This window comes from Micropterus salmoides, unplaced genomic scaffold (assembly GCF_014851395.1).
Source record: "Micropterus salmoides isolate LMB-PRFRI ecotype aquatic unplaced genomic scaffold, ASM1485139v1 Ms_hic_scaffold_21, whole genome shotgun sequence".
Classification (NCBI taxonomy): domain Eukaryota; kingdom Metazoa; phylum Chordata; class Actinopteri; order Centrarchiformes; family Centrarchidae; genus Micropterus; species Micropterus salmoides.
This window is the reverse complement of record NW_024041262.1, coordinates 16,424,202-16,444,284: the sequence shown is the minus strand read 5'-3', so window position 1 is coordinate 16,444,284 and position 20,083 is coordinate 16,424,202. Positions and strand designations below refer to the sequence as shown.

Genomic DNA, 20,083 nt, shown 5'->3' with positions numbered 1-20,083 from the left:
ATAAATAAATAAATAGGACTCTGAGAGCTCAACAATAGACAGAAATTACTAGTGTTGTAGAACTCGAGACTGGCATTGGTCTCAAGACCGGTCTTAAGGCCACTTTTTGATGGTCTTGGTCTTGTCTCGGACTCGACCGCATTTGTACTCGGTCTTGTCTTGTTTTTGGACATTGAAGACTCTGGATTTTATTTCAAGAACAGTCAAGACCATACTTTTGGGAATATCAGTAAATTGCTTTTGCATTGTCTGATTTATTTGTTAACATCCTAACTTTGATTGGATGTAAAATGTACTGCTTCAAATGCAACCAATAACCCTAATTAAAATGTGTTGTTACCGTTAACGACTGACACCCATCCCTGCGATTGCAATGCTTATGTTGATTTCAGCTCTTAGTGTTTGTATATGGGTGTTTTAATGGGAATGTGGATCTTTCAGATCAATTTAAGAAGTAGCTATGATCTTGTTACACATTTTGTTGTTTATAATGTAATGTGGGGAACCGGTCTTAGTCTTGATTCAGTCTTTCCCTCCTTCGGTCTCGGTCTGGACTTGGTCTCAGCCCCTAAAAGTCTTGGTCTTGTCTCGGTCTTGATAAACTCTGGTCTCGGTCTTGACTACAACACTAGGAATTACCTAATCAGATAGATATTTTTGCAGTGTGGTCAGGTACGTGTACTGTTGTCATGTTTGAAGATGGTACATGTAGGATTTTCATGTAGGATAGAAACTGTGATCATCCATGCTACTACTAAAATATAATTGATGTGCATGTAAAAGGATTAAACCATGGTCACTTAGCATGTTTTGACCTCTGACTTAACAGGGGACGTAGCTTAAAGTCAACCTACCGGTATTTAACTTTTTCTGAACAGCGGCTGATGTGGCCACAAGTGACAATTACATGATTATAGTTAATGTGTAAAACACTGTGTAACAGTAGCACTAGTAGAAAAAAGTCAGCAAACTGACACAGTAACGTCAATTAAACAGCAATATCTATCTAAAGTTGGCCATTGTTAGCTAACATCAGCCTCTATAAGCTGCTGGTCATACCAGACCAATTAAGGTTGTAGCTATAAAACCCCTGAGTGTATTAAGTTGAACTATAAGGTACATACATATCCTGGTTAAATAAATACATTAAAAAACTTTATTTCAGAAATAGACACCCCCACCCCCAGTTCACAGGTATATCACAGTTTATTCTACCTTTACCATGATACATGGAGCGAAAATCCTACATGTTTTGTGATCTTATCTGTAATTAGGCTGCTTATTGTCAATGTACATTTGTGCCAAATGTGTGTTTGTAAATCTAGTGGTTTCAGTCATTCACACAGTTTATTTTTGTTAACCCATCTCCCTGCGTACCCAGCCAAACTCACATTTGTATACCAGACAAATTGCAACAACATAAAATAAAATATAGCAAATATCTGTTCAAAGGAAAATAATGATTGATATACAGCCCTGCTAGTACTTCTCACTCATCAACTCTGTACAGAATGGAGTTCCTATAGAGTTGAATCAGTTCATGTATATATGTTCATGCTCAAAGTGTTTTTTCATACTGGAGTATCCAATAATTATATTTAAACAGAGCAATAATGCCATGACAATAGTATAAACTCAAGCTTACAGTACAAAGTTCACTATTGAAGAAATGATCAAACTCATCCAATCTCGTATACCACTGCTTGCTTCATGCTGGTTTTTGGAATTTTGTTTTTACATTCTGGAAAAACTTGTCTTGCAATGCTTGTCTTTTTTTCACGCTTTGCTTTTAAATATTCTTGGCCTTTATCTTCAGTCTGACCTACACCCTCAGGACTAAATAAAATTTTGAATTTACAGGAATAATTTGACATTTTAGGAAATACGCTTATTTAATTACTTGCTGAAAGTTAGATCATAAGATTGATACCTCTCCCATGTCTGTACGATAAATATGAAGCTACATTAGGAGGCGCTTAGCTTTGTCAGCTTAGCTGTAGCTTAACACACACCTTGTTTGTACATTTCTGTTTATGTATGGATAAAAAAAAACAGAAACCTGTTAATTAGTGAGCTTTGAGGTGCTAGTATGCATGTTTTTTGTCTTTGAACAGAACCAGACTAGCTGTTTCCTTCTGCTAAGCTAAGCTAATCACCTCCTGGCTCCAGCTCCATATATAACACACAGACATGAGAGAGGGATCTTCTCTCTACACAAAAGTGTATTTCCCAAAATGTCAAACTGTTCCTTTAACATATACACTTTTGTGTCCCAAGCTCTGTTTCTACAGATAGTGAGATTCTACCGGATGCCTCTTAACAAAATATGGCTTCTTGTAGCATGCTTTTGGTACTTGTGTTCATTAACTTTGTTTTGGAGAAGTAAAGTTGGTTTGAAATGTTCTTAAACCAAATCTTTGCTTCTTTTGTTGGTTAGTTTTGTAGAAAACCTACAATTAGAGCTTTTGAAGTAATTTGTGTGTATGTTGTACAATTATTTTAAATGTATTATTATGTGTAATTTTTGTTTATTATAGGTGAATTGAACATTTATCAACATCGTATTTATTTATATGAGATGGACTAGGAGCTGAAACTAACGGTCAGCTTGTTTGTGTTTTTGTATTGGTTAGACTCATTCACACAAACATCTGATCAACAGTGGCTTTACAATTTTATCAGGTTCAGAAGCAGCTACATTACAACAGTAGCCAAAACAGAATTTTTTAAAATCTGTGTCTGCAGTTTTTATCCCTGTATAAATACAGTACTTGGTTTCGGCTCCCCACTTTTAAATATGAATGCACTTTTTATTTTTAATGTTAATATTGTTGCAGCTGAATAGAATTATAAGCATCATTATTTTTCTCTTACCCTCTGTCTTCTTCTTTGTCTTCTTGTTTTCTTTAGTATAATTGCTGTCATCGATAAAACATCCTCTTAACTGTTTTCCTTCACAAATTAACAGAACAAGTGTTGCAAACAAAAATACTGGTGCATTTATTGTACATTAAAGCCACAAATAATTATGGCATTTCCAGCTGTGGTTCCTCTTGAGCAGCAGCATTTCCAGACAAAATGTAAAAAGAGTAAACATTTGAAATTATTTTCTAAATAATTTCTAAATAAATTTGAATATAGACATATATGAATAAATCTAAACTGTTTTATAAAGGATCTGTGATATGTGTTAACCGAGATAGATTGTGCTCTGATTTCATAATCTCCATCTAAGTAAACTCTGATCCTTTATAATCTGATACTGAAATCCACAGCGCTCTCTGACCTACTCATTCAGTCCTCACTCGTCACGACAGGAACATCAAACATCCTTCCCTAACATAGTTTTCATTTCCACATTTCAAATCAATCACCTAAATACAGTACTGATTACTTTTCAAGTCCATTACATCTCTCTTATCTCAGATTTACCTTTAGATCCCAGGACAAAGGTGAAGATGAAACAACAACAATTTGTATGTGTGTGCTTTGTTTAGTCCGAATATATTTCAGTTTCATTGTTATTCTGCACCTCGTTTTCTAGGCACATCGTGGTCTGTGGTCATATAACACTTGAGAGTGTGTCCAACTTTCTAAAAGACTTCCTACACAAGGACAGGGACGATGTCAATGTAGAAATTGTTTTTCTCCATAAGTAAGTACAAAACATTATTTTTTTCACTTGTGTCCCTGAAGATACGTCAAATTTCTTTGCTCAAGAAAAAAACTCTTCATCTCTTCAGTAGATTAGAAATAGTGTTCCCCCACATATTTAAAGGTTTCTCTTCCTTCTCTCAGTATTTCCCCTAATCTTGAGCTGGAAGCCTTGTTCAAACGACACTTCACCCAGGTGGAGTTTTACCAAGGGTCTGTCCTAAACCCACACGACCTGGCCAGAGTCAAGGTAACTGACAGATAATACTTCCTCTGTGGCTCAGAACTGTGCTGTTTTTGTGTCTATAAATTCTGTTACTGTCAGTTATATAATGTTATCTGCTGTGTGTGATTTTATTTCCAGATTGAATCAGCTGATGCTTGTTTGATCTTAGCCAACAAATACTGTGCGGACCCTGATGCTGAGGATGCATCAAACATCATGAGGTAAACCAATGCAGCTTCTTTCTTTTTTTCTTTTTTCTAATGTTCCGTTGTTGTGTAGCTTCTGAGAAACATACATATTTTTGGAGTGGAAGAACTGAAATTAGTAAACGTTTCAGGCATTGTCAAGTGGTTAATGCGTGAGAGTACAAAGGCTTTCAGAATTGATGTGGGAACTGTCTGTTTTGAGGAAGCAAATAATCACAAGAACAACAACCTGAGAGAAAATTTTATTTCAATGTTGCAAACACAAAAGCTAAATGGACAACTGCATTTAAAAGTGCTTAAAAGAAGTTTAAATGTGCTACAGAAATATCATTAATCAGTATACTCTATAAATTATTGAACATGTAATAATGTGTTCGAAATCAGTTCCCACTTCTTCCTGGACTTAAATTGAGTGGAAGCCAGCTTGTCGGAGGTGGCTCTCACTGAAAGCAGACAGACTCTCAGCATGAACAAACTGCTAGTGCTCACTTTCCCTTTTGGAGAATAATAAAGAACTCAAGAAGAGAGGAAACATGAATATGTTACACCCATCTGTTTTGTTTTTAGCTTTAAATTTCTGGCCACAAATGTAAACTGCCACCCAGCTGTAAACTGTGTTAAAAATATACAATGTGAAAATTTTTCCTTAGAGCTGTACAGAGTTTTTATGTTTATGAATGATATAGACATTCCTGGAAAAAGTAGAACAGACAGAGGAAAAGTTTTCAGTGGTCTGATTTTGCTTTGTCCTTTTTATCATACATCAGGGTAATATCTATCAAAAACTACCATCCAAAGATCAGAATAATCACTCAAATGTTGCAGTACCACAATAAGGTTGGTATAAGTACTTTTACTTGCATCATTAACTACAAAGTTTCTTGGAGTCATTAATTAGATGTTTTGTATGTATGCGTTTTGTCATTTTGATGTGGATGCTTGTGTTTGGATTAGTTTGAACTGATATTATGCATTAATATATATTGTATAAGCTTTGACTGTCTAGGTTTTTAACATCTTCGAAACATGTTGTAAATAAATGTTTACTGATAGTTTGTAGTTCTGTAAAGTTACCATGCAGCTTTTCCCTTTAGGCCCACCTTTTGAACATCCCAAGCTGGACCTGGAAGGAGGGAGATGACGCCATTTGTCTTGCGGAGCTGAAGCTCGGTTTCATCGCCCAGAGCTGCCTGGCTCAGGGCCTCTCCACCATGTTGGCCAACCTTTTTTCCATGAGATCCTTCATCAAGGTAGCCACATCTTAGATTCATCCATCTGTGCTCACTGGATTAAGTACAAAAGTAAAGTTGGCCTTAAACATAGTTGGAATAAATAATAATGATTATCCCAGATGAGGCCCATGTGCAGCATCTGGCGAGGGGGCGGGGATGAACTTTTGTTTTTTGTGTTCAGTTCTTTTTGTAATGGAACAAGCTTTCTGTATTTTGTGATTGTGAACTGTAAGCACTATGAGATAACTGTTGTTGTGAATTGATGCTATATAAATAAACTTGAATTGAATTGATAAATCTTTGTTGTAGATTGAGGAAGACACGTGGCAGAAGTATTACCTTGAAGGAGTAGCCAATGAGATGTACACGGAGTACCTGTCAAGTGCCTTTGTGGGCTTGTCCTTCCCTGTTATTTGCGAGTAAGTACACTGAAATATTGGCTTTTTATCTTTTCTTTTCTTCTTTGCTATTTTTGGGTTTGTGTCTCCTAGGTGCAAGAATTCAGTCTGTAGTCAGTAGTAAGAAACTGAACATATGCAAACAGCATTGTGGAAATATAATAATGTTTTAACCTCAAAACTACAGGTTACTACGGAAGCTGTAAGCGGTCATAATTTTATTCATCTCAATTATCTTACAATCTTGAAATTTTCTCTATTATGTCAGAAAAAATAAGTAATTTTGTTGAGGTAGCAGGTTATCTTAAGCAAAAAAAATCACATGATAATCACCATAATAACTGTTATAATTGATAATTGTGACCTCGAGATAATGGGATTTAAAAAGAAATACACAATCTTCTCCACACCATACATTCATGAGCCATTTCTCTACAAAATCCTTGAATATCCATGTTTGAATATTATAACAGCAATACATTTTTTAACTACTGGAACTGTTAATTGAAGGCTCAAAGAAGCTAAGATGATACCAAAAAATAAGTTTACATTACCTCGGAGAAACAGGGTCTCAGCCACAAAAATATGAATCTGACCTCAGTAGAAAAAGGTGGTACTTAAATCTAAGATGATTTTCAGGAAACTACAAATATTTAGCGTGCAAGAGGTCTAATTATATTGTTATTCTCTTTTGCAGACTCTGCTATGTGAAGCTAAAGCTACTACTGATAGCTATAGAGTACAAGTCTGATATAAGGGAAAGCAGGTAAGTGGATGTGTTCACACTGGATTTTTGAAGTCATTAAAATTCATTTCTGCAAAATCTTAAATATGCAGGTGTGTTTGCTGTCGGTATTTGCTTTCAGTGATGAAGCTACTTTGAATCAGCTTCTCTGTTTGACTGCAAACACAAGGCACTTACAAAATGTGCTAAATTGGTGTCTAAATTGGTTTGTTCACCGACATCATAGACGTTTCTGATAACATCCTGACAAATTAATGGGGAAGTTGGCAGTTGGTCTCTTTAAGTACAGCTAAAGCTTTATTTTAGTGGTTTGTCCAATGCACTAATGCATTTTATACCATCTTAAGTGTCACTGCTATCTGCTTTCAACAACTTAATTTAATAAACAGAGGGCTTCCTGCCAAATTAGTTGCGAAAAGTAATTTTGCCATCATGTGCCACTGCCAGTTATTAGTGCAAAGCCTTGCAAATTCTGTGATATAACTTTCCGCTGTGACATCTTTGGTCTCTAAATCATCACAGCACGCTGATAAACCCTGGAAACCACGTGAAAATGCAGGAGGGGACCTTGGGCTTCTTCATTGCCAGCGATGCCAAAGAAGTAAAGAGGTAATGAATGGCACCTTAGGTTAAATGATGTCTAAAAGTAAAGTCTCTACCCTGATGGAGGCTCTGTCATGCTGTTTTCCTGTTCTTTTGTATTAACCATAATGTCATACTTTATTCTTTCTAATGTCTTCATCCATATTCTTTCAATTGAATTATGAAATGCAGGGGAAAGGGCAAAAGTAACGTGTCCACATTTCATCAGAATGTAAGGAATTCATAGGAGGCCTGTATAACTGTTTTTTCCTTTATTGGGGATAGGCTGCATGCTACCAGTGTATGCAACATGTTAGATAGCTTAACATACTATTAGCTGGTTTTTGTTAGCTAACAAGTTGTGAGATAATGATGTTAGGTGTTAGCTAGTATCTGCTGTTTGCTTGGACAAGGGTAAAATTCAAAGACAGATTTTAGGTATGTTAGGGCACCAGTCAGAGGGCTCAGTAGATTAATGACAGCACAGCCTGAAACCGACTGCAGGGCTTAATGATTGGTCAAAACATTATTTAACGTTAATACTAGGCTTCCAAAGAAATGCTCAGCCAAGTTTTGACACACTTTGATAATGCCTAAAATGCTTGCCTGACTTGTTTTTGAAAACCAGGGATAATATTTGTTTAATCAACCTGATTCTTTGTGATGAAATGCATTCCTGTGCCTACATTTCAACAGTTTTTCTGCAAACATCAAATACGTTTATTAAAAGTTTCTTTTCCAGAGTGATTGCATGCACACTGAAACTACTTGTTGCAGACATTGAGAAGATAAAATGCCTGTAAAACACTTTATTTCAGCATGTTGGAGTCTGCTTACATGGGATTTATCTTTTTTGTCCATAGGGCACTGTTTTACTGTAAAGCCTGCCATGATGACATTACTGATCCCAAAAGGATAAAGAAATGTGGATGCAAGAAATGTAAGTTACTTCATAAAAAGCATTGGTTAACTTTATTTGACTTCATTAACATTTCTTCACAGACTAGAGTAAAACAGCACTGAGTTAACATCAGTCTATCGGTGTGAGGGTTTATTTACATGACCTACATAGCCAAGTGTCCAAACCACTTAGTTCCTGCATTAATTATTCATTTCATGAAACCTTGTAACTTGTGCTTTAAGAAGGGTCGTTGGATTTCTCTCCTTGACCAAAACAAACAGGTGCACTCCAAATTTCCCTTGTAATGCTACATGTTAGAGCCTCTGTGTGATATAAATACCCGCCCTCATTATGGGTCACTTCACCCAAATTTACAAAAGCTTTCCACTGCTATCTATTCATGCATATAATTTTATTTTTATGGGTATCATTTTAAGATATTCTCCTCTGAGATTGTTTTTTTCTTTTTTGTAATTTGAGTGAAATACTCTTTATTTTTTCTTTGTGGGTTGCTCAGGTAAAGACCACTTATGGACAAGATCAGAGAATAGAGAGATTTATTCAGCATTTATACCATGTTCTCTTTTAAGTGTGATTCCCTCCTATTATAGACACTCAGAGAAGTGAAAAATCTGACTAAAAGTGCATTTTGTCTGTTTGCCTGTGTGGATGTGTGCTATGTTTTCTTTTGTATAATAGCTGTCTTGGCTGTTACAGCTCACTGATAATTTTGTGAAGTAAACAGGCATTCAGAGAGACTGTTAACACCTCAGGTACCTGGATGATTTGTGTGTTTCTAGGCTTTAAAAAAAAACATGTGCCTCTTTGTTGCTCTTTCACATGGATTAAATATAGTTTGTTTTGTTTTAACCATCACAGCAAACAGCTAATCTTAACATCTGATGTATTCTCTTCCTGCTGCTTGGGAACTTGACACACTTTCCTTAAAAATTCACTTTATAGTGATATATTGTGAGTAATGTGGATTCATTTCCCTCCGAAAACACAGCCTGCTACATCCGATTGAAGCAACCTGTTTGAATGTACTGTAAATGTTGCATGAACAATGGTTGATGCTGCCTGGATCCCCCACGTTGTCATGTGCATGTTCAAATCAAGGAAAACATTTAACAAAAATGAGCAACAAACTTATAAATTATGCTGTTACTATTTCCATCAAGACCTAGAGAGGCAAGGATAAAAAGTTGAGCATGCAATACCTAATCTCATTTATTCTTTCATTTGAAAATTTAATACTAAAAAAAGTTATTGCAGTGTCGTCAAAGTATTATTAGGACAGTGTCAGTATTTTATTCATGCCTGCTTAAGTCAATAATACTCCAGATGACCACCAGATGTCCCCGCAGTCCTTTGACAAACACTACATCCCTGCGAGAAGAGCACAGCTAGAAAGCCACCACAATGAGAAATGAGGAACATTTCTCGTTTTAACTGTTTTGATAAAAGAAATAAATCATTTAACAAATACCCCCAAATGATGTAATTTACTAAGGTCATACTATTTTGCACTTGTGGTTGTTGTTTTTTATCCTTTTTTTGTTGAGACTTTTCTGTCATATTGACCTAGAATTGTCTGCTAGAATAAAAAAGCCAGTAAAAATATTTAAGAAATAAGAACTTTTCGTGTCTAATCACTTAGTGGATATACAGTTAGCTTGTAGGGGCCATGTTGAGGTGATGGGTAGGGATGAAGTCAGGAAGTCAAGCGGGAACTTATGGGAATTATTGTCACATCTGCTGCTGAAAAAGTTCATGTCGTGCCCCCACTCTTCCCTCCTATGTCATGTTTTTACCCCCAAACCATGTAACTTAAGGACCTCATAATATATCCCCCATTAGTCCCAATTATCCACACTGAATAAACCACAAAAAGTGGGGAAACAAAATCGCAATTCCTAATCTGACATTTGTACTCTGTCAAGTTTATCTTGTGCATCCCAGCAGCAGCCTTCCTCTGTGCCCTGTCTTGCTTTTGTCCACTCTTCCTCCAGAACGACCCTCAACATTAACCTGCTCTTCCTCTCCTCTCGTCTGAACCTGTGACTGTAGCCAAGACGGCCGCCTACAAGAAAATCAGACTGGCATGTTGTTTTGATTGCGGCCGCTCAGAGCGGGACTGCTCTTGCATGCCAGTTAATGTGCGTTGTAACATGGACTCCCCTCAACGCGACATCCCACTCTCTGCTGTCTCTGTTAATGATTGCTCAGCCACTTTACGTGCCTGTAAGTTGTCGCCATGACATGTGCTCTTCAGTGTTTGTAACATGCACTGTGTTAACTGTGCAGTGTGTCTTTAGCTTGTGTGCTGTCTAGCTTTAGCAGCTGTGTCGTTACTGTCGTGGATATAGATGTTGCTGTGCCTATGTTGCTACTTATGGAGGTGACTTTTAAGTGTTGTGACGCATGCCAGTATACTGTTTTGCTGGTGTTTTGTCAGAGAATGTGACTTCAAATTGACCTGTAGTTTAAATGAGATGAAACGGTCACTAATGCAAAATTTTTGCAGAATGTGAAAACTAATTCTCCGCTGAAAAAATAGTATGCTGACCCCCTCCAGTGACCTTGCCAACATATTTACAAGAAATTAAAGCTGAAGCCATGAAAAATGTACAGCTGCGCATCCCCGCCACAAATCTCCTGATGCACACTCAAACTTGGGAATCCTGGAGGATAATTTGCATGCATTTCTTCAAATTATTTGTGTTGATAGGAGAGTACAAGTGCTATAATGATGTCACTGGAGAGGGCAATTTCATAATTTCAAGAATAACCTAAATAACATTAGCTGAATCCAAATATTTCACAACTGTACCCTCCAGAAATGGGTGAACAGGATAGGATTTTAAATGTTTATACGTATAAACATCACTTTTTGTCACTGACAATTAATTTAAAAAAGGCAGTTTTGAGTGCACCTCAGGGGATTTTATGAGGGTAGCAGTACATATTGAGGTTAATGTAGTGGTTTTATTAAATTAAGATCAAAAGCTTGAACAACCACTGGGGGCAAAATATCCAAAACATATTCAGTACATACACAGTGCCTCATTTATTGCAAACGGAGAAGCTCTGGGTCTGAATGATTGAGTCTCATGATATTGATTGAATTCTACAATAAAATGAACCAGAGAACTGAACTGGATTGCAAGAGGAATAAAAGACAATAGAATAGTGCTGGATCGTATTGGATTTCAGTGAATAGACCTGAACTGAATTGAGCTGCATATGAATTCTTAATTCAAGTGTGATTCCCCTTTAAAACCAGAGGGCATGTTAAATTGTACTCATGTATCGCAGAAGGCATGAAGAATGTGTTTGAGTGTGCCGAGCGTTGATACAATTTGCTGGAAAACATTGTGGACTGCCATATAGTTTTAGTGAATGTTTCTTGATCAAAGACCATTCTGCGTGTAGTTGAATGTCTCTGGGCATTTTCTACCCCTCAACATGTCTTCCAGGGTTGTGTGCTGTGAGCATTGCCTGGCTAGCTAAGCTCAAGCAGAGCTCCGGAGTTGCTGTCGACACGGTGCGGGAGACGCACAGAGCGAGGCCTTATACGGCCTGACATGGAAATTATGTTTGCATTTTCATTTTTGGAGTGCTACCGGTTGTCATGAAACTCAGCCTGACAGTTCCTAACCACCAGGCAGCTGAGTGCCCCCGCCCCTCTCCTCCTCTCTCGTTGTGGGACAGATGCTAGCCTGTTAGTCCTGTGACTCTGCTTGCGCCCTCCGATTGCAGGCGACAGATGCCAGGACCAGCAAGGTCCCTGTTTGAACATTGCTGTCACTGTCCTGCCTTAAGCTCAATGCATGACCTTTATTATAAGCAAGGGGTTGAAATAAGGTACTAATGAGCATGTGTGGGACTCAACGGTTTCCAAAAAGTGACTCACAGAAAGTTCCATGAATCTGGGCAGGTTGTGTCAGGCAGTGCAGAGGAATGGGAAACAGCTTTTGGGAAAAAGGAGAGAAAAATAAACATAATACTATAGGGTTTAGAACAAGAACCCAGTATTGTCGCTTATTGTAAGCCTTGTTATATGCATACATCCTGACTAAATGTTAATGCAGGTCTACATAGTAAGCATAGATGGTTTTCATGTTAACAAAAACATAAAGACAAGTTAAAACCAGGCTAAATTTGGTTTCCCTCTGTAGACGTCAAGGTTAAAAAGCCTTTTCAATGTGTGCTGTAGTAATTTAATGCTGCGTAAACAACAGTTTACAGATGTAACCTTGATAGAGCTCAAACAATTAGCTGAATAATCAATTAGTTAATCAACAGAATCTTCAACTATTTTGATAATCCATTAATTTTTTCAATCAAAAATACAAAACATTTCCAGTTTCAGCTTCTCAATTCTGATGATTTGCTGTTTGTTTTTTTGTTTTTTGTCCAATATGAAAATAAATCATTTGGGGGTTTGAATTGTTTATCAGATAAAACAAGCTATTTAAAGACATCAGCTTGGGCTTTAGAAAATGTATCAAAATTAATTTATTTATCAAATCAATTTGGTTAAAAATCTATTACTTTTAATAATTTTTAACCAAACATCTAGACGTCTTTTGACTTGCAAGTCCCCAAATAAGGGCCAACTGTAACACCCCAAACATGACTGTTTATGTTCAGCAGGTGATTGCCTACAAACACTGCCAATGATCCACTGTTAAGCTTACTGAAATCATGTTCCTAACTGACCCGTGTTTTATTTCTCATTGCTTAATCCATGTTGTCTTCAAGGCATTGCTCTTTTATTAAAGTGCCTTAAAGAGAAATCTCTCAGCTTTCAATTCCCAGTTGTCATTTATAATTTGCTTTCATTACAACCTGTTCTTCCCTGTAACCTCTCATCTGTCTCTGCATTTTTCTCAGCTAAAAATAGCTATAATGGATATATCAAATCAAGTAAGTTTTGATTTCCATTCTCTCTCCTTTGTCTTTTTTTTCTCCTAACCCTTGCTCTTGTGCATTCTCAGTTATCACCACATGTACTGTCTCTAACCTACTGTATTTCACTGTTCGCTGCTCATCGCTCTGTCCAGTCTATCATCATCCATCATTATATTTTATATGCAAAGCATTAGTAAATAGTTTCTGAGTGGTTTGTGTTGGGGATCAGTTACAGCTCAGCAGTAGATGGTGCTACCGCTTCACTGTGTGTGGGGATAACTAAACCCAGTGTACTGCTGAAAATACATATAAAAATTTAAAGTAAATGTATGCAAGAATTTATTATGGAGATAAACTTTAAGAACAGACAGGAGGCATAAAAAATTCTAATACTTAAGAGTTAGTCTAAGATTTTCTCAGTTTTCATCTAGCCATTAAAAGGAGTGTGAACCATGTGGACCATCGACTTAAACAGGATCTGTGATAGGCAGCAAATCTGCCATAACATGTTGTCCTGGAGAAGTGCACTGCATGTTTGACATGGGGCAGATGAATAGTGGAGGTCTGGAGCAGGGAGGCTAATCTGCTAGACAGCTGACTGTTGAAATAATCATCTCTATACTTTAGCTCCTAGCTATTTTTTTTTTAAAGGGAACGCTTTTCCTCTGCTTCCTTTTGTCTATTTTATCATGTTATCTTCTTACCAGTTTTACCTATATTATAACACCAGTGGAGCTGTAACCTTTCACATTTCAAATAGTCAAGTGGATACTGATTCATTCCTCCCTCATCAGGGATAAACTGCATAAAGCAGCTACTAGTTGTTAATTCACATTGTCACCTCCATGGCATAACAATTGCTGGAACACCTGAAAGCATATTTATTAATTTATGTTTATTATAAATATCAAAGTGAATGTCATATCCAACATTTCAGTGGTGACTATACCAAGTGGTTAAGTGGTGTTTAATAAAAATGAGTTTTTTAATTATTCAGCTATTAGCATTCTTGTGCCAGAAGGAATTACCCCCCAAAACCAGTGATTATGGTTTAATTATGATAAGAGTCACAATATGTTTTATTAACATACACACTGCAGGTCTTATTGAAGTCAGTTTAAATCAAATCCTATCTTGTGGTTCATCTTAAGAATTAAAGGGTTAGTTCACCGAAACCCCAAACAAAGTGTTTCGTAACTTACGCACCCATGTTTTGAAATGTCTGCCATCACCCAACACACTGGAGGTGAACTGAATTGTGTTCTTGGTGCTCACAGCATCAAAAAAGTATTTTCACAGTTACTCTGATCTACAGAACATACTATGAACAGTCTTCATAGTGGCTATTTCTTCAATAGAAAGTAGTTTGGTAGACTATAAGGCCTAAGGATTATCCTGAGTAATTGTTTCTTCTAAGACACACTGTTGAGTGTTTCAAATGTAATTCTTCAGTGTTGTGAGAACCACAAATTCAATTTTATTCACCTCCATTGTATTGCGATGGAAGCAGAAATCTCAGACAACTACCTCAAAACCACAAATAAAAAAATCAAAGCTATCAATCTGGCTAGATACCACTAGAGGTAAGGTTTCATAATTTGGGTGAACTGGCACTTTAAGCAAAGCAAAGAATGCATTAACCTGCATTGTACAATCCTGATTTTGACTCCTCTTCATTTAGCAGTAGATGATGGGCCCCTAATCCAGTCGTCAACTTATCAATACACATCAGCTAAACTGAACCACAACTCAGCCAGCGAGGCCTGTAGAGGGCCCCTTAGCAGAGTTGCTGCTGTGTCTGTCCCGCTGGTAAACAACCGCAAGGGAAGCCTGCTGCCTTCCGCTGAGCCCTCTGCTCTGAGACTGAGCCTCTTGGGCTCTGGGGTCCTAGGCCAGGTGGGGCGGCTACCAGGGGTGGCAGAAGAGGTCACCCGGCTCCAGCGGGCACGTAGCCTTCCGGTGAAATACAGATACCACCCCAGTCACTCCAATAACTCCACACTCAGTCACAGGCACTGTAAGCCCCCCCCCCCTTTGGCGTGTTTGCCAGGCCTGTACTCAACAACAGCACAACCAAAGCATGTGCTTGCCAGGCTAGAGCGGTTGCATGTGTAGCATTCCTTACTAATGACCCAGTGTGTGCAGCTGTCAGCTGTGAAACATTAAATATTGAACAGGCCAAGCAAGATGTGAAGGGCCAGTGTGTTGGAGCATCCCTCTCCAATGGAAGCCCCCCTGTACCATAGCATTTTCCATTATGGTGTCACTCTTAGACATGTTAGCAGTGTTTGTGTTCATCTGCAGAGGAGCATGATCTTTGAGATTTATTGGTTTTGATGAAAGCTCTTTTAGTTTCTTTGCTAAATAAAATCTCCTGTTGAGAGCTTGAAGCATCATTAAAAGATACTCAAGCGTATTTTCCTTGACCTGTAACAAGCTATTCCCACTGTTAACAATGGCTGTTAAAATGCGATTAGCAAAAACACATTTCTTGTTGCTTGTGTTTATTTTACCAGCGACTGCCATGGTGTTATTCAACACCGATATTAGCTTGTGAAAATATTTGCCTGATTACTTTACCCCAGGGTAAAACTTGTAATTCGTTCCCTATGAAAAGCTCTGTGCATTTTTGTGTAGCGATAAAGACAATGTCCAAGGGGCATCTCAGCTGTACATAAATCACTCTGGCATGAGGACCAAGCTAATTATATGAGCCAAGGGCGTCACTCCCAAGATGAAGAAAGACCAGCAATCCAGACTGGATTCACTATTGGCACAAAAGGAGCCTTATTTATAATGTTGGATGCTTTATGTTTACAAGTTATTACCTTAATTAAAAGAGAATGTGAGTGATTAACATAGCCAAAAGAGAAGCTTTCCCAATCTAGGTCTGATGGGAAAAAACAAATAAGGGATTCAAAATAAGTATCCTAATACCCCTTGATGTGTTTGTGGTACTACATTATTTGAATTATGAACTTGTTGACATGTGGATTACAGCAATTCTTCAAGTTAGAGAGTGGTGAATAAAACCTCACAGATGAGATTGCAGCAATTGGCATGATGGTTGATGATGGCACTATTGCATGTTTGCATCTTCATACACAATCATGTAAATCGTGTGCTAATGTACCCTGTCGTCATCATGCAAACATTGGACTGTTTTCCGTTGTACACTAGTTAAAGTGTCGTCTCCACTCCATCTTGTTCACCCAACCGCTCTTTCCACTTTATGTCTCTGTAACTGTATTATCTCTTTGAATTCACTGACCTCAAATTGTGCTGTGTTGTTCTTTTGCTGTCACTGATTTATGGATTTTTGGGAGATGATCTTGATAATTCGCTCGCTGATGCCATTGCCTTTTGTTGCAGTTGAAGAGGACCAACAGCTGGCATTATCGCCTAAAAAAAAGCAACGAAATGGAAACATGAGGAATTCTCCAAACTCCTCACCCAAGATAATGAGGTAGGACAACAAAGATGACACTTCTGCTTCATTTTATTTTGTGTTGAGTTAACATACAATTCATTTTTGTCATCTTGCCACTCAGTACATTCTTAAAATTCTTAATACCCAAATTTTTACCTGCATCAACTGATTTTTTGGCTACTTGGGGGCAGCACAACAAGCTGTAAACAACACTGTTATATATCTTATAAAGCTGGTATGACAAATCTCTTAACAACCACTTGTTTATATCTACATCCACCACACATGGAGCAACATTAGCATTCATTTAGAGTCCTGTTTCTGTACCCCGAACAAATGTAAGTCCAATATTCACTCTCATTTTAGCTCTGTTTTAGGTCTACACCATCTCCTGAGGGAAATATATATCTTTAGTTGTTAAATACTCCACTATGTTCACCAGCTAGTCATCTTTGTCTGTTTGCCGTTTGGTGCTGTGCAGGTAACATACAGTTGGTTTATAATCAAATTAACTTATTTGGCATTTATCAGACAATTTTTGCTGATAATAGGTGCTATGGCAGGAAAAAGGTTGATCGTGAACCAAAACAATGAGGTTATGGGCTGTAAAATCAAAACAATGAGCTCAAAGTTGCTAAAATGCTGCATAGACCTGAGGGGATCTGCAGAGTGAAGTAATAAGTCTCTGTGGGTTCACGACTACAGGAGCCCTTTGAGGTTATACATTTGATCTATTGTTAAATCAAAATGGTGTTTATATAAAAAACATACCTGCTGGCATATTGTTTCCGGATTTTTTACTCTCAAATATCAATATTGGTATCAACCTCAAAAATACAGTATTGGTCAGGCTCAGCAGTATATATTATGGAAACATCTTAAAGAAAATGTTTATGTGTTTTTATTGCAAACATATCAGACTTGCAGAGGGCTCTCTACCACGTGGTCCAAAGTGACACTCGCATACAGCTCTTAAACAGGCCTGGCACTAATGTCAGCACCAGCCAGTCAGAGAGGCTCTAAAGGATAGATTGCCCAAGGCTATTCATCTATTGTCGGATCCCTCTGAGCTCTATAAGGCCACAGATGATATGTATCATCACAATAAAAGGAAAATTCAAATGCTACCTTGCTTTTATCTTGTCCTATAAAATTAAACTGGTGCTTATTGATTTTGACTGGAGATAACGCTGTTATTTAACAAGAAGCCATTACAAGGATCGCAATAGTAATAGTCATTGTCATTAAATGCCATGTTATAAGGAAGCAGGCAAGAGGTTTGCAACCTGACGTATACAAAGTGGAACTGTACAGTTGAAATATAATTAAAACTGACAGATGTTCCCATTGCTAATATGGCTGCTAATAATTTGACATTTAGCCATGAAATCCACAAATGTCTGAATTGTTTAACACAATTATTCAATACAGATCAGCAAATATAGTAAAGTAGTCATAAAATGACTTTTATTATATCTAAGAGGAGTGTTTATATGCATAATTTAGCATTTTCCTTTGATCTATGGCCTCTGTTTTTTCAGGTGGGCGTTTGCCCATGTTTGATTGTTTGATTTGGTTCAAAGCGGTGTCAGAGTTGAAACGCTCCAGGTGATTTTCAGACTCCTGGGTAACAAAACCCGCCTTTTCTAATGCCATAGCCATCAGCTAAATATCAGCCCACCAAACCAATCAATCTACTTGCCATGCTAATACTATACAGGTGGATGCGTTATTTCATTCAGTGTGCCTGCTGCCTACATGCTGGAGAGGGATCCGCTGCGGTAGCCTAAGGGATACTTCATTGCAACAAGCAGACAAAAAAACATCTTGGTGTATACTATATCAAATGTGTTTTTACAGGACCTGCGGCCTCAAGGCCTTTGTAAATAAGTAATGATCAACAGATTGGCTGTGGGTTTTCAAGAGCAAGCCTTTGTCAGTTTGCATGATGGGGAAGATTTTCAAAGACTTTGCCTGCCATTGCTGCTTGTGCGGTGTTAGAGTAAGCTAGTGCAGTGATGCTGAAATAGAAAATTTACATAATATGCATGTTTAGCTTCTACTTTCTGTCTCTCTCAGCTGTCATTACACTCCTCTAGAAGACACCTGGCTTTATGTTTTGCGGTCATGACGTGTGAAGTCTTGTCAAACGTGTCATCTTATTACTAAAGTAGTGAATTATGCTGCTGATCATTTTGAATGTTTAGAAGTGTGCTTACAGAAGTGACACTCACAGACGCCTCCGCTCTGTGTAATGAAACGAATCGCACAAAAGAAGAAAGCGATCAGCTGTGGAAGCATAACTGTCTCCTGTTTCCAGATGTATCAGCAAACTAACACGTCCTGTCGGAACTTAGTGATGACGACCTCCCTGAAATTAACACCATTTCCACAGGCTCCTTGATGGGTCATAAGACACATCTAATTGTGGGATGTCACAACGTGTTCGGTCACATTGGGCCGCGCCGTGACATACACGTCGTGTCTGCTACAGGACTGCTGAGGCAATTGGCAGTGCGGGATAGTGACAGGCCGTCATGGTTGACAGTGAGCGATAGCTATCCTGGCAGAGCTCTGCCTCACCAGTCATCTCCACAAGGACAAACTGAAGTGACAGCGGCTCCACTGAGTGAGTGGTGAAACATTCGACTTCTGATGAAATATTTAGCCAAGGTGTAAAACCACTAAATGCTTTCACTCTTATTAGAACTTGCATTTCAGACTCAAGCAGAAGCCGATGATATAGAGTACAACAAGAGTTATGGAAGATGCTTGTCATAGATACATAGAGCTGAATTTATTGATTTACAACATCATTTGTCAAGCACAAATGTGAAACATTCGCTGGTTGGACTGTTGTTTGGACAAAATAAGCAAATTGAAGACGCCACCTTGAGCTCTGAGAAATTTTAATGGGTTATTTTCACAACTTCCTTATATTTTACAGACTATTAATCACAATATAAACTGAGTTTTTCAGAAATACTGCTAGAAAGAAACTAAAATAATATTTTACATATTTTTACTCAGAATTGAATGTGCACACACTGTGTCCTTTCAAATTAGAATTGCTTTGACAGATGAGATTCTGAGAGGTAGAACATGTCAGAAAAGACATTTCCTTCTCCAGCTGCTCCCATTCTTGAATCAATCCAGGTCTTGCCTTGAGGGTAAATAAGCCCAAGGCAGGCTTTTTTGGCTCCAGTCTCTCGGAACCCGAGGGATGGTAGTTTCAGCTGACACTTTCATGCATACTTAACATGTTACTTAAAGTAGCATTCTTTTAAAGTACTCATATGTTTTAAAGAGATGCTCTTCTTAAGGGGAGAAGACTTTTAAGTATTTAAAAGGTTTTGGACTGAGACAGAAGGCTTCTGTCTGAGTCTCAGAAGATAACATCTTCAACTCTGATCTGAATCTGACAAAGTCCATTTAGGGCAAAGAGAATTGTGTTGGGCAGCACATGGCCCCCATAGATAGCATAGTTGCCACTGTAGCAGATGGTGTTCGACCGAATCGGCTGGTTAGGAATTTCTATGTTCTCCTTTTCTCAGTGTGAGTTTCCTCCAAAAGTCATAAGACATACAGAGCAGGTGAATTGGAAACTTACAATTTGGTATCCAGTTTAATGATTCTGAGCAAACCTTACATAATGAACCATTATGTTTTTATTACCTTAGAATGAGACATTTATTTCTACATAACCACAGGCACCACCTGCTGTGGAGGTCGCTGTATTGTGTTGTCATGTTTCTACAGTAGCCAACAACGGACAAACAGCGCTACAGAGCC

The 20,083-nt window shown here is 37.9% G+C and overlaps 1 protein-coding gene across 10 annotated transcripts in view; it reads left to right on the top strand.

Moving 5' to 3' along the window:
* The window catches only part of LOC119916055 (calcium-activated potassium channel subunit alpha-1), a 105,809-nt gene that overhangs the window by 68,030 nt on the left and 17,696 nt on the right, over positions 1-20,083 (top strand). For 4 of the 10 annotated variants that reach the window (XM_038735922.1, XM_038735925.1, XM_038735921.1 and 1 more), the window contains exons 10-19: positions 3,545-3,655; positions 3,799-3,904; positions 4,019-4,101; positions 4,854-4,923; positions 5,181-5,336; positions 5,628-5,737; positions 6,414-6,482; positions 6,984-7,070; positions 7,907-7,983; positions 16,234-16,327. In XM_038735922.1, the coding sequence (XP_038591850.1) occupies positions 3,545-3,655; positions 3,799-3,904; positions 4,019-4,101; positions 4,854-4,923; positions 5,181-5,336; positions 5,628-5,737; positions 6,414-6,482; positions 6,984-7,070; positions 7,907-7,983; positions 16,234-16,327 (963 nt within the window). Of the gene's footprint in view, positions 1-3,544; positions 3,656-3,798; positions 3,905-4,018; positions 4,102-4,853; positions 4,924-5,180; positions 5,337-5,627; positions 5,738-6,413; positions 6,483-6,983; positions 7,071-7,906; positions 7,984-8,907; positions 8,917-10,014; positions 10,189-12,843; positions 12,877-16,233; positions 16,328-20,083 lie in introns of all 10 variants that reach the window. The other 6 variants (XM_038735916.1, XM_038735917.1, XM_038735918.1 and 3 more) reach the window with 4 other exon arrangements.